The sequence below is a fragment of the Arvicanthis niloticus genome, chromosome 4, assembly GCF_011762505.2.
Source record: "Arvicanthis niloticus isolate mArvNil1 chromosome 4, mArvNil1.pat.X, whole genome shotgun sequence".
In the NCBI taxonomy this organism is placed as follows: Eukaryota; Metazoa; Chordata; class Mammalia; order Rodentia; family Muridae; genus Arvicanthis; species Arvicanthis niloticus.
The window spans coordinates 30,116,319-30,131,103 of NC_047661.1; the positions used below are offsets into that span (position 1 = coordinate 30,116,319).

Consider the following 14,785-nt stretch of genomic DNA (forward strand, 5'->3'; position numbering starts at 1 on the left):
TCTATCATCTCTGCTACTCAAGAGGTTGATGCAGAAGCACAGCAAGTTTGAGGCCTAGAATCCCCCAGTGGGGCACTAGTGTGTGGCTCAGTAGAAAACATATGCCTGGAATTCCAGAAGCCCTGGATTCACTCTTCAGCACCTGTCTGAAGGTTAATATTGGAGAGAGCCCTGTGTCTCCTCACCTTGGTTAGGTGCAGATTTCTATTCATTTTCATGGTCATCTAGCTATCTTTCAGCCCTTCCCCACACCTGATTATGAACCCCTCCATTTCCTTCCCTACAATTTCTCCCTCCAAGGCCCCTCCCTTCATCTGCCTCATAGAACTATTTTATTTCCCTTTCTATGTGAGATTAATGCATCTTTGCTTGTGCCTTCCTTCTTGTTTAGCTTATTTGGGTCTGTGGAGCCAATACATGGTACCTGTATTTTTTTTATTAGATGTTTTCTTTATTTACATTTCAAATGTTACCCTCTTTCCTGGTACCTATATTTTATCTGTAATATACACTTAAAAGTGGGGACATACCATACATGTTTTTTGGGGAGGCTGGGGGGGACTATGTTACCTCACTCAGGATATTTTCAATTCCCAACCATTTGCCTGCAAAAATTCATGGTGTCTTTGTTTTAAATAGATGAAAACTATTCCATTGTGTAGATGTACCACATTTTATTTATCCATTCTTCAGTTGAGGGACATATAGATTGTTTCCAGTTTCTAGCTATTACAACTAAAGCCACTATGAACATAATTGAACAAGACTTTTTGTGATGTTAGAGCATCTTTTGGGTATATGCTGAGGAATGGCATAGCTTGGTCTTAAGGTAGGTCTATTCCCAGTTTCATGAGAAAGAGATAATTTAGTATCCAAGGTGTCTGCATAAATTTGGATTCTCATTAGCAATGAAGTGTTCCTCTTGTTCCACATCCTCACCAGCATGTGCTATCTATTGAGTTTTTGATCTTAGCCATTCTGATGGGTGTAAGATGGAACCTCAGAGTTGTTTTGATTTGCATTTACTGATGATTAAGGACTTTAAACATTTCTTAAGTGCTTCTCAATCATTCCAGACTTCTATTGAGAATTTTTTGTTTAACACTTAATTTTTGATTGAGTTATTTGGGTTGTCGGTATCTAATTTTTAAAGTTCTGTGTAAACTTCGGTATTATTCCTCTGTCACATGTAGGGTTGTTGAATATGCGCTCCAAATCTGTAGGTTGCCATATTTTTTCCTGTTGAGAGTGTCCTTTGCCTTACAGAAGTTTAATGAGATCCCATTTATCAATTGTTGATCTTAAAGCCTGAGTCATTGGTGTTCTATTCAGGAAATTATCTTCTGTACCTATGCATTCAAGGTATATCCAACATTCTTTTGTATGATATTTTGTGTATCCTATTTTATGTTGAGGTCCTTCATCCACTTGGACTTAAGTTTTGTGCAAGGTAATAAATATGAACAGTTTTTCATTCTTTTACATGTAGATTTCAAGTTAGAGCAGCACTATTTGTTGAAGATGCTTTCATTTTTTTATTGCATGGTTTTGGTTTCTTCATCAAAACTCAATCAATGGCTTTTGAGATAATTCCCATACCAGTTGTTCAGGACCCACATGAAAAACAAGCTGGACATCTGCTACATCTGTGAGGCATGGGGTCGTGTTAGCTCCAGCCAGTGTATGCTCTTTGGTTGCTGGTTCAGTTTCTGAGATCCCCAGGGTTCCAGGTTGTTGATTCTGTTGGTCTTCCCGTGGAGTTTCTATCCCCTTAGAGGTTCTCAATTCTTCCAACTCTTACATAAGCGTACTCAAGTTCCATGCAATGTTTGCATGTGGGTCTCTGCATCTCTTTGAGTTAGCTGCTCAGTAGAGCCTCACAGAAAACAACCATGTCTGTAGGCATCACATAGTATCATTAATATTGTCAGGGATTAGTGCTTACCCATGGGATATGTCTCAATGTGGGCTGGTTATTGGTTGGCAATTCTCAGTCTGTGCTCTATTCTGTATCCTTCTTTTCTTGTAGACAGTATACATTTTCAGTTGAAAGTTTTGTGGGTAGGTTGGTGTCAGTGTGGCTCCACTTAGGTTACTGTCTGACTACAGGAGGTGGCCTCTTCAGATTCCACATTCCCTCTGCTATAAGTCTACATGGTATTAGTATAGTAATAGACAGGTTGATCTATAAAATAGATTCAAAGACAATGAAATAAACTCATACATGTATGGATATTTGGTTTTAGACAATGATTGCAAAACCACACAATGGACAAAAGAAAGCATCTTTAACAAATGGTGCTGATCTAACTGGATGTCTGCGTGTAGAAGACTAATATGTTCACATCTATCACAGTACAGAAAATTCAAGCCTAAGTGGACCAAAAACATCAACATAAAACTAGTGTCTATAATCTTAAAGTAATATGGATCAGAAATAATATAAAGTTAGTGTAAAACTATTTTTTCAATTTTTAATGTATTTCCCATGATGTATTAAATCTCAACAAAATCTAATAGTTTGAGAATAAAAATCTTATCTATAATTCTATTTTCTCTATTGCTTCTTCCTCATTACCAAGATAATAATGTGAATAACACTGTCCTTTGCTTATTAGAAAATAATAGCCTTCAAAGGATTCCATTTATAATCTAGTAATTCAATACTTAATAATTTCTTAAAAATTATTAAATAATATTTGCATTGCATATTTTACATATTTTATAGTTTCAGAGAAACACTGAAATTAAACCTAGTTATATTAAGTATGTGAATATCTGCATAAATATTTACATATATATGTATATATTTTTTTCTGATTAGATAAACGTGTATTTGAAAAGAAAAAATATCTTTCCATGTTCAGATAACATAGAAAATTTAGTTACAAAATGTACATGTAAATAGAGATTATTTTCTCAACATGGTAAATGAAAGGGAGAATATGCAATACAACCCAGCTGAGGAAAGATAACTTCTGCCAACATACACATCTCATTTCTTATACTTTTAACACAATTCTATACTAAATATTACCTTTAAAAGATAATAATTTTTTGAGGTTATCAGAAATTAACAAAACAGCTATGGTCATGTCTATACAACTCCATTTCTAGAAATTCATATTTCATGTGTGCAATATTCAGTAATTCTCTTTACAATTTTTTTCCAAAGTAAGCCAATGATTAAATATTTACTGAGATGTTAAAGATTCATTGTTCTAAAGTTCTGAAGCATGAGATGTGCTCATTCCTAATCAGAGACTGAAGAAGTGATGCACAACATGTATGTATCAATTTGCAGGATATCTGGACCAGAAAAACAACAGCACTGAAATCAGGAGAAATCTAGCATTTCAGGGTTATATGGTCCACAGATGGCCAATGATACTTGATAAGTCTTCTTTAACCACACTTGGTAGCTGTATAGTTCTGATCTGTCTTCTATCCTTTGCCCCTTTGCTGTTATTACCTTAGATAATTTCTATATTTAAAGATGTCTTTCAACTTTTGATCAGTATTCTTGATATTTGGATTTGTTTCTGTATATTTAAACCCTACATGATTGGTACAAATTCTCAACTGAATATTTATCCCTTTTACAGACAGGTCACATTTGTAAATTATAGGTTGAAATGATATCACTCACATTCTGAAATGTATATATGACAGAACAGACATTTCGGCAACATTCATTTTTGGTGGTGATTGAAAAACAGGCTCTTAAACAATAGTAAGTTTTAGGCAGCTGCTGTGGCCATATCTTGTCAGTGGTATTGACCTGGTTCCTTGGTTATTGTTGGGGTGGGCAACAAAATAGCACTAGCAGGTATTGTATTTCAAAAGGGCAAGGTGTGTTTTAAGCTTTCTAGAAGTACTTAAATTCAATGAAAAAGTCAACTAACTCTGAAACATCCTCAGATTTAATTTCTCCTGTTTACCTTTTGTCCATACACCAAGACCCCAGTGTGATATTTTTGTATACATACTACCTTAAAGAATAAGAATATTAAAAAGAATATTGTACACACATATGTATATGATTGAAAATGTTCATGAAAATAAAACTTCCAAGTTAGGCCTTTGGGAATAAAAATAAATACAGAGAAAAAAATCTATAGAATTACAATCATCCTAACTGACTGAAATATGGAAATCTTGCATTCATTGATACTTTCATCATTTACCTCAATCTATCAATTCCCATATTACAAAATTTATCAATATATATTTTCATATTTTGAATTTATTCTGAAAAGTAATAAATATTTGTAGTGTTCAAATTCTGTAATAAAGATTGTAAGGACTGCTTTTCTAATCTGGGAATGAGAGAGCCATAGGAGATGGAAGACATGGAAGACCAGGAGAACAAAGTCATCTAAAATAAATGAACAAAACTCAAATAACTCATGAAAACTGAAGCAGGAATCACAAGGCCTGCAGAAGTCTACAAGGATCCTTTGTATATATTCTAGAAAAGTATAAATGAGTTAGCCTCTGGTTCATTCACCTTGTGTTGGGGTCTTTTACTTTCTGTTGACTTAGCTTATCCAACTTTAATATAATTATTGTTGTTTTATCTTAGTGTATTTTATTTTGATATGTTATGTTGATATCTCTAAGAAGCATTGCTCTTTTCTAATGAGAAAGAAATAGACTGAACCCAGATATGAGAGAAGGAATGTGTTTGTGTGTGTGTGTGTGTGTGTGTGTGTGTGTGTGTGTAGTAGAGAGGAATTGAGAGGAGTAGAGGGAGGAAAAATTATCAGGATATGTTGTATGAAATAAGAATTTATATTTAATAAAATGAAGGTGGAAGAAAATATAATGATTCATCTGAAAAAAGGAAGAACAGAGACTAATTTTTAAACCTCAAATTTCAAATAATAGAAATAAAATAGAATTATACTTTATATTTATTTCAATGGTGTTTATAGTGAAGTTGTAGGTGATAGAATGACTTCATTTAAAGAATGTATTTTATACTTAACTATAATCTGAAATAAGCATCATTGTGGTGGGAAAAATAATATACAAATCTTCAATGCTGTCTGACCTACCTATGGATGAAGCTTTCTGAATCTATTCAGTAAAGCACATTCATATTTAAAGTCTCCTATGACATTTTCATGTTAGTTTTTAAGGTTCACAGTGTTAATGATATTGCCTTTCATGTATACCTTTGATATGTAAAAAAGTATTATATATTGAGAATATTTTAAAATGAATATGCATTTCACAATGTTTCCTCTTTTTCATGAACAGATGTTATTACTAATAACTATCTGTCTATCATCTATTTATCACCTATTTATCATATTACATACATTTTTTGAAAATCTGTTATTTAATAAAAATACCTATGGTTCAACAATTGTTAAAAGAATATGTTTTTAAAACCAAAAGGTTGAATGACATAAAATGAACTTGTTACTTTCTCAGTTATTGCATGAGCCTTTGAATCTTGACATCACAATGGCTTGCCACCCTGACTACCAAAGACTCCTCAGACTTCAGTTCAACCAGTTGGCTGGTTTACCAACTGCAGAGTTCAGTTTGGTATTTAGTGCCTAGAAGGTAAGCGACAATTTCAAGTTCGTTGACTGATTCTTGATTCCAGGCTCCACTGTAAAGGTATGTATACAATTACTAAATTGATTCTAATGATAGACATTCTAATGGAATCAGGAAGTGGTCTATCTTGATTCCTTCAGATCATGTGAACTAACTTTTAACTCAGCAGTGCCTTCATAAAATTCACTCATTAGCAATATTCAGTACCAATACTCTAAAGAAACAAAGTTGTCAGGTAAGGAGAAGTATGCTTTGAGCTTCCAGGGGAAAATTTTCTGTAAGTATTCAAAAAATATCTATCCTGGACACAAAAGAGGATTATTTTCTAGACTACCTAATTGTTTGTATCCACAAACTCAAACTTTTGTTGTAAACTGGTCATACTTCAATCTAAAGTCTATGAATTCTCTGGTTTTCAGCAAATTATTATTTTTTTCCTAGATATAGTGTGTTTTTTTTTTTAAGTTTTCAATATTTTAATGTTCCTTCAGATAGAAAGGAATCATTTTTGAAACATGTTCATTTACTTTTAATTTTGAATATCATGAAACAGTTGTTATTTTTGTAAAATATCTTTACATTATTGTGGTATGTGTGTGATGATAACCATTGGCTGCTGTTTCTCCTGACTGCTTGAATCTCGTGGGTCTTAAATGCTTTCTAGTTAATAGCTGCTGTCTCTCTATATATTCATTGAAAGATATATCATATGTTTTGGACAGCATTATTTTCACTTAATATATGTTTAAACATTCAAATTATATGAGCAGGGTACAGTAAAGAAACCACCCAAAGAGTATCTATCAATCTATTTGTCTACTGATCTATCATACACCTGTCTCTATATTCTATCTCTCACCTATATAACTTTCATACAGATATATGGGTTGTGAAAATATGTTATTCCTTACAAAAATGTATATTTCAACAATTGCTAGAAAAAAAAAATTAAAGCCCCTAAGTATAAGGAAAGGAAATGCATGTGCCACTTTGTCAGATGGCAAGAGCCTTAGACTATTGACATCACAATGGTGCTACAGCTTACCTACTACAGAGCCCTCAGACTTCAGTGGTTTGTCTACCAAAGGCAGTCACCAGTTTGGTGTTCAGGAGTAGGAGGGCAAAATAACAATTTCAACTACATTTAAAGGGTTCTCGCTTCCAGGCTACCCGGAAAAGGTATTTTTATAACTAATTAGATTCTTATGATAGACTAATCATATCAGAAAATGTTCTCTTTTCATTCCTACAGATCATATGAGCTAACTCTCAACTCAGCACTGGTTTCTTGAAAAGGTAGTCATTGTAGGAATATTCAATACCAATCTCCTATAGAAACATTACTCTGTGAGGAGAGGTATGCTCTGAGAATACAGGAGAAAAGATTCTGTAAATTTTAAAAAAATCTGTCCAACTTATGAGTGAGAATTATTTTATACGCAACTCAATTTTTTTAACCACATGACTACAAAGATTTAAAAGAAAATATCAGACTTTTTTGGTATACCCAAAATCTAATAACTTGCTGGTTTTCTTCAAATTATTATAGTTTCTAACAAATATTATCTTCTTTGGAATTTTTCTAGGTATTTGAATATTAATTCAGATAGACAGGATTGACTTTCCAACATGTTCATTTGCTTTCAATTTTTCTTATCATGAAATTGAATTGGTATTATTTTTGTCATATCTTAACATTATTGTTTGAAGTGTGTGATGACAACTCTTGGTGGCTGTATCTCTTTGACATTTGGAATCACAGGAATCTTTAATGCTTTCTAATTAAAAGATATGGTGCCTCTGTACATCTTTTTTGAAAGATGTAACATATTTTTGCTAAAATTATATTCCCTTTAAGAAAATACGTATCATTAATATCCCATTTGTATGAGCAGATCACAGTGAAGAAACAACCAGAAGATTTGCCACTCCAGTATTACAGGGAAGGATTTCATTAGGGATAAGACAGGAAACATGTTCAGAGGCTGGTGGAAGAGTTCTGAATAGAGAGAGAGGGAAAAAAAAAAAAACATTTGCTATGGCCAAGGCTGAGTAATAGAGAAGGAAGAATATCAGGAGAGAAAAACGGGGCTAACTTGAGTAGGAAAAACTTTGCATTCATAAAGATAGAGAGGGGACTCTATAGTTGGCATAGCACAGGAGATGGAGAAGTTTGGAGAGGTACAGAAATCTAGGTGGAGATTTTAAAATGTACAAGTATTTTTACTGCCCAGAATCCATGTTGATAGCCTTACAGGAGCCACAGGCAAGAGGCAAGGGAAATGACCCCTTATTCTGGACAAGACCAACTTCACAAATATTTTTTGAAAGATGAAGGGCCTGTTTGTTTCCTTGTTTGTTTTCTTATTTGACAGAGATCTAGTTTATTATAACAGTTTTGACAGCTTAACTGAACATTAGGATTGCACAAGCAGAAGTCTTTGGGTTGAGTTGTTTAGATGAATAAAATTACACCTTCAGAAGTCAATATATACCAGCTGTTCATTTCTAAGTTTTCATCATTCAAGACAGTTTGGAGAAGGGACAATCATTTTAAAAAGAAATTTCTGAAGGAAACAGATGTATAGGCCAATATAGGAAAGGACAGGATGTTCACATGTATAAAAAGCAGTCTAAAATTTTTAACTATGGTTAATTTTTTAATTTCTTACTACCCTTTCATTAGCATATTATTTATGTTAAAACTTACAATTACATTTTAGTATCACATTTTTATTTTTGAATTTCATGCATGTACACCATATGTTACAATTATAAATGTTATGTTACCATTATAAATGTTGCTATAATATTCCTCAGGTCTTTATTTTCAACTTTAATTACTGCTTTTTAATATCATGAACTCTTTAAAATTTAATATGAACATTGGTTTTATAACTTATCCACTAAATCTTGTTCTGTTAGGTGGAGACCTGTAGTAGGAGAACCTTATTTTATTTATACGGAAACCCTTGTTAAGGGAGACATGGGAGGACTACATCGATCCTTGCTGTGCCAAGGCCCCGTGGAAATCACAAGCTACAACAAAAGAAAGAAAAGATATCTATCCTTATTTAATGATGTTTTGGTTGTATCTAGTAACTTGTGAGTATATGTAACATGCATTCCTTACTATGAGAGGCTACACGTTAATTAGGCCTTTTTGTACAAAAATAACCTATGTCCTTTTACTTCTTTCTTTAAAAAAAAAAAAAAAGATTATAATTACTTCATGATCACAATCACTCTTTCCTCTACCATGGTTTAGGCTTGGTGGACACTCCCCTATATGTTTCTAAATTTGTTTTGACAAAAGTTTTAGACACACTTTTTAAAAAATGATTTAATGTGCTCTCTTGCTACCAATGTAGTAAGTTTGGCTGTCAACCCTCATCAGTCACTGTAAGCTCCCAGCATAGAAAATGATAGTTAGTGTCTGACTGAGGCAGGCTCAAAATAGGTGAATGGCCTGTCTGTCTTTCAATCTGTCCATCCTTCTTTTCCTTTCTACTCAATCCACCTTCAGTCTACAGATGGAAATACATTTTAAAAAAAAAAATAGTAATTGACTCATTTGAATTAAAAACTTATGTATACTGATAGTATACCTTTTAAGTGTAGTCGGTGTAAGTAAGTAAAATTCAGTTTGATTTTTGAGAGAATAGCAAACTAGAATGACTGTTTTTCTTGAGAGGCCATCTATTTTTCCACTTCTGTTGTATAGTGATAATAGATAAAACTATTTTGAGAGTGTCATTCATATTGTGGAAAGAACATTAGTAGTCTCATAGGAGATCATTGACATTATTTCCATTTTCAAAGAAGATTATCTCTTATTAGTCTCTTATTAGACCTATTGAAATTAGAGGTTTTAGGTTTAGGCATTTCTTCTGAAATATGGTTCATATATACACATATATGTATATTATATGTACAATTAGATGTCTTGTGGTGGAAAAATGTAAGTACAAATGTTTCATATGATTAATATATGTGTTTGTATGTTTGTGTGTGAGTGTGTATGTGGGTCCTTTTAGTAAATATTACATAATATGCTTTAATTTTGACAATTCCATGTTATATTACATAGTGTGGAAAAATTATTCTTTATAGTATCATGTTTCAAAAACATCACTCACTTGCAGTTTAGGAGGGCTTATATATAGAATTTTGGAATCAGGGTTCATTTTTGTGTCATATTGTCTCCTGAATCTGAGAGAGGCAGAGCAGTATTCATAGTTTTGGACCAACATACTAGCTTAAGTGTCCAATGCAGAGTTACATATCCAATTTAACACAAATACACACAAACACATAGAGGTAATATGCAGTCTATTAAAAAAAATAGAACAGTCACGAATCTGGAAATAATTCTGTCAAAAGATAAAAGAGAAAAAAGAGAGTAACAAAAAAATAAATGAAAACATTTTATGTAAGCGAATTTCTCAAAAGACAAACTCATATAAAAGATATAATGAAACTGGAAAGATATGATTACAAGATTATTATTTCTTACAAACATGTTTGATAAGATCAGAATGCTTGATAGGAAGACATAATTCTAATAATTTGTTTAAAATATTGGGATAATCATCTTTTTGTATATTTGTTTGGGATGTGTATTGTATATTTACTAAAGAAGCCATTGTTGTGAGCTAATGTGATTTTGTAATATACAGAGGACAATAGAAAATAAATTTTATTCAGTCAGATACTATTCCTAAATTATTTATTTTAGAAAGATGATTAAATTAATTAAAATACAAAATTTCAACTAAGATTTTTTTTGGTATGAACATTATGGAAATAAAGCAAAATGATTACTAATTAACAAAAATAAGGGGTGAAATCTTGAAACACACGGCTTTCTAAAATTGACATATATATTCATAGTATAGTCATTCATATTCTCCAATCAGAAAACAATCGGGCTATGTTAATTTGTGTGGGGATTTCTACAAGCGATTACAACTGCAATGCAAATCAAACTAACAGAAGTACTTGATTCTCTTTCTAGGAATAAGAAGAAGTTTAAGATAAAATGCATCATACCACTGAAGAACCTGTGGGCCGTGGATGATGTAACCCTTTACAGGGGAAACAAAGACTATAGTTCCAAGACCCTTTTTCTCCTATGGCCTACTGAAAAATTTTTTGCAACTTTTCGGTAAGATTTACAGTTTGGATCTGTATTCACAAGAGAATAGCTATATAAATTGAGGGCCAATTAATGCTTTATAATTCACAGTTTAAACAAATTAACCAGAATGTATGCAAAATAAGAAATCCATTTTAGTCTGATTTTATACAGGTTGACAACTCAAATTTCCCTCTTATATGATGATTCTAGTGTGTTCCCCAGTTAACATCACCTTCAGTGTTCACATGAAGAGATTCCTGTTCACAGCATCAGAACCAACCCCTACATATCACCAAGTACCTATAAGTTTCCTGCTATATCTTTTTTTTTGTTGTTTTGTTTTTTTGTTTTGTTTTGTTTTGTTTTGTTTTGTTTTGTTTTTCGAGACGGGGTTTTTCTGTGTAGTCCTGGCTGTCCTGGAACTTACTCTGTAGACCAGGCTGGCCTCGAACTCAGAAATCTGCCTGCCTCTGCCTCCCAAGTGCTGGGATTAAAGGCATGTGCCACCACTGCCCGGCGCTATATCATTTTTTATTTTACTGACATTAGATAAGTTTTATACACACAATATATATTATATACTATATATTATATACAATGTATATTATATATAGTATTATATACACACATATATATGTATATATATGTATATACATATATATATGTATATACATATATATGTGTGTGTGTGTGGGTGTGTGTGTATGTGTAGGTTGAGGGGCACAAGCATAATACACCTTTCTGATAAAAATGTTGGCACCCAGAGAATAGAATCTCCTGTCTTGTATGCCTATTCTGTAATTCACACGAAGAAATAAACAACATTTATTTTCTTAACAGATGTTCTCCCTGGGTTAAGTGTGTTCTAACCAAAGGTCATATAACTACCCTGTGTTTTAGTGGGAATAATGATACCTTTCTATGTGAACATGACCTTTCATGATAAGAGGACACTGTCTTTTTTTTTTTTTTTTTTTTTTGGTTTTGGTGGTATACTTTTGTGTTTGCTTTGAAATTATTTTTTATTGAATATTTTATTTACATTTCAGATGTTATCCCATTTCCCCATTTCCCCCACCCAGAAAACCCCATCACCTACCTCCTCCTGCTTCTATGAAGATGTTCTGCAGCCCATCCTCCCACTCCTACCTCCTCACCTTCAAATTCCCACACACTGGGGCATCCAGCCTTCATGGGACCAAGGACCTCCTCTCATACCTATGCCCAAGAACTAACTATATATGTGAACCTTAAACTAGGAGTAATTGCTGGTCCAGCTGTAGTCAAACAGATCTTGAAACATAGTCAACTCTTGGCATTAGCTTCCACACTATATTCAACTTCCTGTCATACAAGTGTTCCAACGAAACATGTCATTCAAAAGGGCAGTCATGTGGGGAATACCATCTACCCCTGCACCCTCATAGTGGCCATTGGCTTATAATAATTTTTATAATTTTTATGTAGAATAATCATATCTTTTCAAGGCTCTAATCCTGTTTTTCACTTTTAACATTACAGTTCGAAAGAACAGAAAGATCAGTGGTACTATTTTCTCAAAAGGTATTTTACTTGTGATTATTTTAATTTTGTAACTGATATGGAAATTGCAGTTTGTATTTTATTTCTTTCTTAAAAGTATATTTGATAGATTGTCTCTAAGTAAGTTGTTCATTAGATGATCACTGGATACTGCTTTAAATTCTCCTGTCTATCACATATTTAATTTTGAGGAAGTTCTACACTCATTGTCTCCTCTTTATATTGGAGTAAACAGTACTCTTCAATCTTACTTTAAATTCCACTCCACAGACGTTACTCTACCATGTCCATCCAAACTATGTACTACTTCCTCCTTTGAGGTCAAGCAAATTTTTGCATTTTGCTTGTGTATTAGTCACAAAGCCATGGAACTTACGGACTGTCGATATATTAAGAGAATTTACTGTGATGACTTACATTCTGTAGTCCAACCCAACACCGAGGAGCAGTGAATGGTAAATCAAAAAATCTAGTAATTGTACAGTCCATGAGACTAGTTTGTTTCACCTGATCTGTATAAACTGGAATCCTGAAGAAGTAAATATCAACAGATGTGCTGGCAGTAACTGCAAGCAGGCAAAGAAGAGTGAGTCTGCCTTCTGTCAGTGTCCTTATGTAGACTTCCACCAGAAGGTGTGGCTCAGATGTGTGTACCACCATGCCTAGATCTGGACCTTGCTTTGTCCCAGGCAGACCTTGCCCTCAGAGATCCACTTCCATCAGTCTCTAGGGATTAATTGTGGGTATGCCAATTCTACCTTGCCTTAGGCCTAAGTATTTTATGGCACCTATGCCTCAAGATATCCATGTCAAGGTCCAAGTCAAAAGCCGTGTCTTCCAGCCTCAAGATCTGGATCACAGGTGTGCCCTCCATTTCTGGATTGTAGTTCATTTCAGATGTAGTCAGGTTGACAACAACCTTGCAAACCAAATGTTCTGAGGACTGGCTGTGCTTCCTAGACCAATGTATTATTTATTATCTGACCATGGCTTTGGTTCTGAAACATTTTAAAATATTCCCTAATCCAATAATGCATATTGCTAAACTGATTGTCTTGTGTTTAACACTAAGATGGTACTTATAAAATTTTAACAGTAATTAGCTTAAAAGAAGCTACTAACAAATTAATTTTACTGTGCTTTGTGTTTTTATTGCATTTGAGTAGGTCCATTAATAAAGCCAAGAAGGGTATCAAGAAAACATTCTCACTGCAGATATTCACCGAGAACGTCCCAACCTGTGACAGTGTATGTGAATACAAATTCAAAACTGATATTTCAAGTTCATGAGTAGCAGAGAGACAGGCAGTTTGTAGAATAATGGAAGATGGAAACATAAGAAGAGGGTAGAGGGGAGAGATAGTAAGAATTTATGTATATGGAAAATCTGTAAGTGTATGGCATGCACACGTGTCTTTTACATGTGATATATAGAAAGAAATATGAAGCAAGATTGATCCACCTGCTAAAGCAAGAAAAAAGAGGAAATATTTTTTCTTAAATGACTGAAAATTAAGTCAGGTAGTTGCAACAGCATACATTTCCAAACCAAATATTATTATTAGAATTAAGCTGCTTTATCCTCTGAGTTCTTATTTCTTATATATTGACTTATGTGTTGTTCAAGTGTTATTTATTTTAAAATATTTCTGTTTAATCAAAAATAATTATATAAGATAATCAAACTGTCTTAAGGAAAGCAAAATATTATCAAGAATTAATTTCCTCCCCAGAGCCACATGGATCGTAACTTTTGATCTCCACACCTCTGTCCTCTGCTCCTTCAGTATATCTCTTACTGTGCATCCTCACACCTGCTTTGGAAGGCCCAGTGTGTAATCACAGCTCTTGATCCTCCTATTTATTTGAATGTTCTAGGCATAGAGATGCCTTTTCCTTGACTTTTATTTAGAAATATTTTTATTGACTTACCATTTTTGTGTGTGTGTTTGTGTGTAAGTGTGTGTATGTGTGTGTGTGTGTGTGTGTGTGTGTGTGTGGTCATTTGTGTGTACAGAGCTTAGAATATATCTCATGACCTCACACATACTACATAGTAGTTTTATCATTGAGTTACACACATAGCTTTTAAATAATTGTCTATTTTTCTAATACTTATAGTATTGTTCCATTTTCAGTGTTGGCATTAGTGCAGATCAGAAATTTACCTATTATGTAGCAAGCAGAGCACTGAAGACAATTCCTACTATAAAGCAGAACAGAATGTACCTCAGAGGATCACCATCTCTCTGACTTTATAAATGCTAATGGGTATAAAATGAATCTAGAGTTAATATTTGAACACATCACTTTTGAAATTGCACTAAACTTACCAAGATGTGTCTAATGATCACCACACAATTTGATCTTCATACTTTCTTTTCTTTTTTGTCTTTTATTTATATTTTAAACTCCAGATTTTATTTCTGCTCATCCACCCTCCAACTGTTCCACATCCCATACCTCCTCCCCATCCCCTGTCTCCATGAAGATGTCTCTACCACTCATACTCACACCCAGCCAGACCTC

The 14,785-nt window shown here is 33.4% G+C and overlaps 1 protein-coding gene across 1 annotated transcript in view; it reads left to right on the plus strand.

Annotated features, from left to right (window-relative positions):
* Positions 1–8,545: 8,545 nt before the first annotated feature.
* The window catches only part of LOC117706581 (rho GTPase-activating protein 20-like), a 30,235-nt gene continuing 23,995 nt past the window's right edge, over positions 8,546–14,785 (plus strand). Inside the window, exons 1-4 of the mRNA XM_034499430.3 lie at positions 8,546–8,679; positions 10,592–10,741; positions 12,236–12,277; positions 13,423–13,504. Of these exons, the coding sequence (XP_034355321.1) occupies positions 8,561–8,679; positions 10,592–10,741; positions 12,236–12,277; positions 13,423–13,504 (393 nt within the window). The 5' untranslated portion in view covers positions 8,546–8,560. The remainder of the gene's footprint in view (positions 8,680–10,591; positions 10,742–12,235; positions 12,278–13,422; positions 13,505–14,785) is intronic.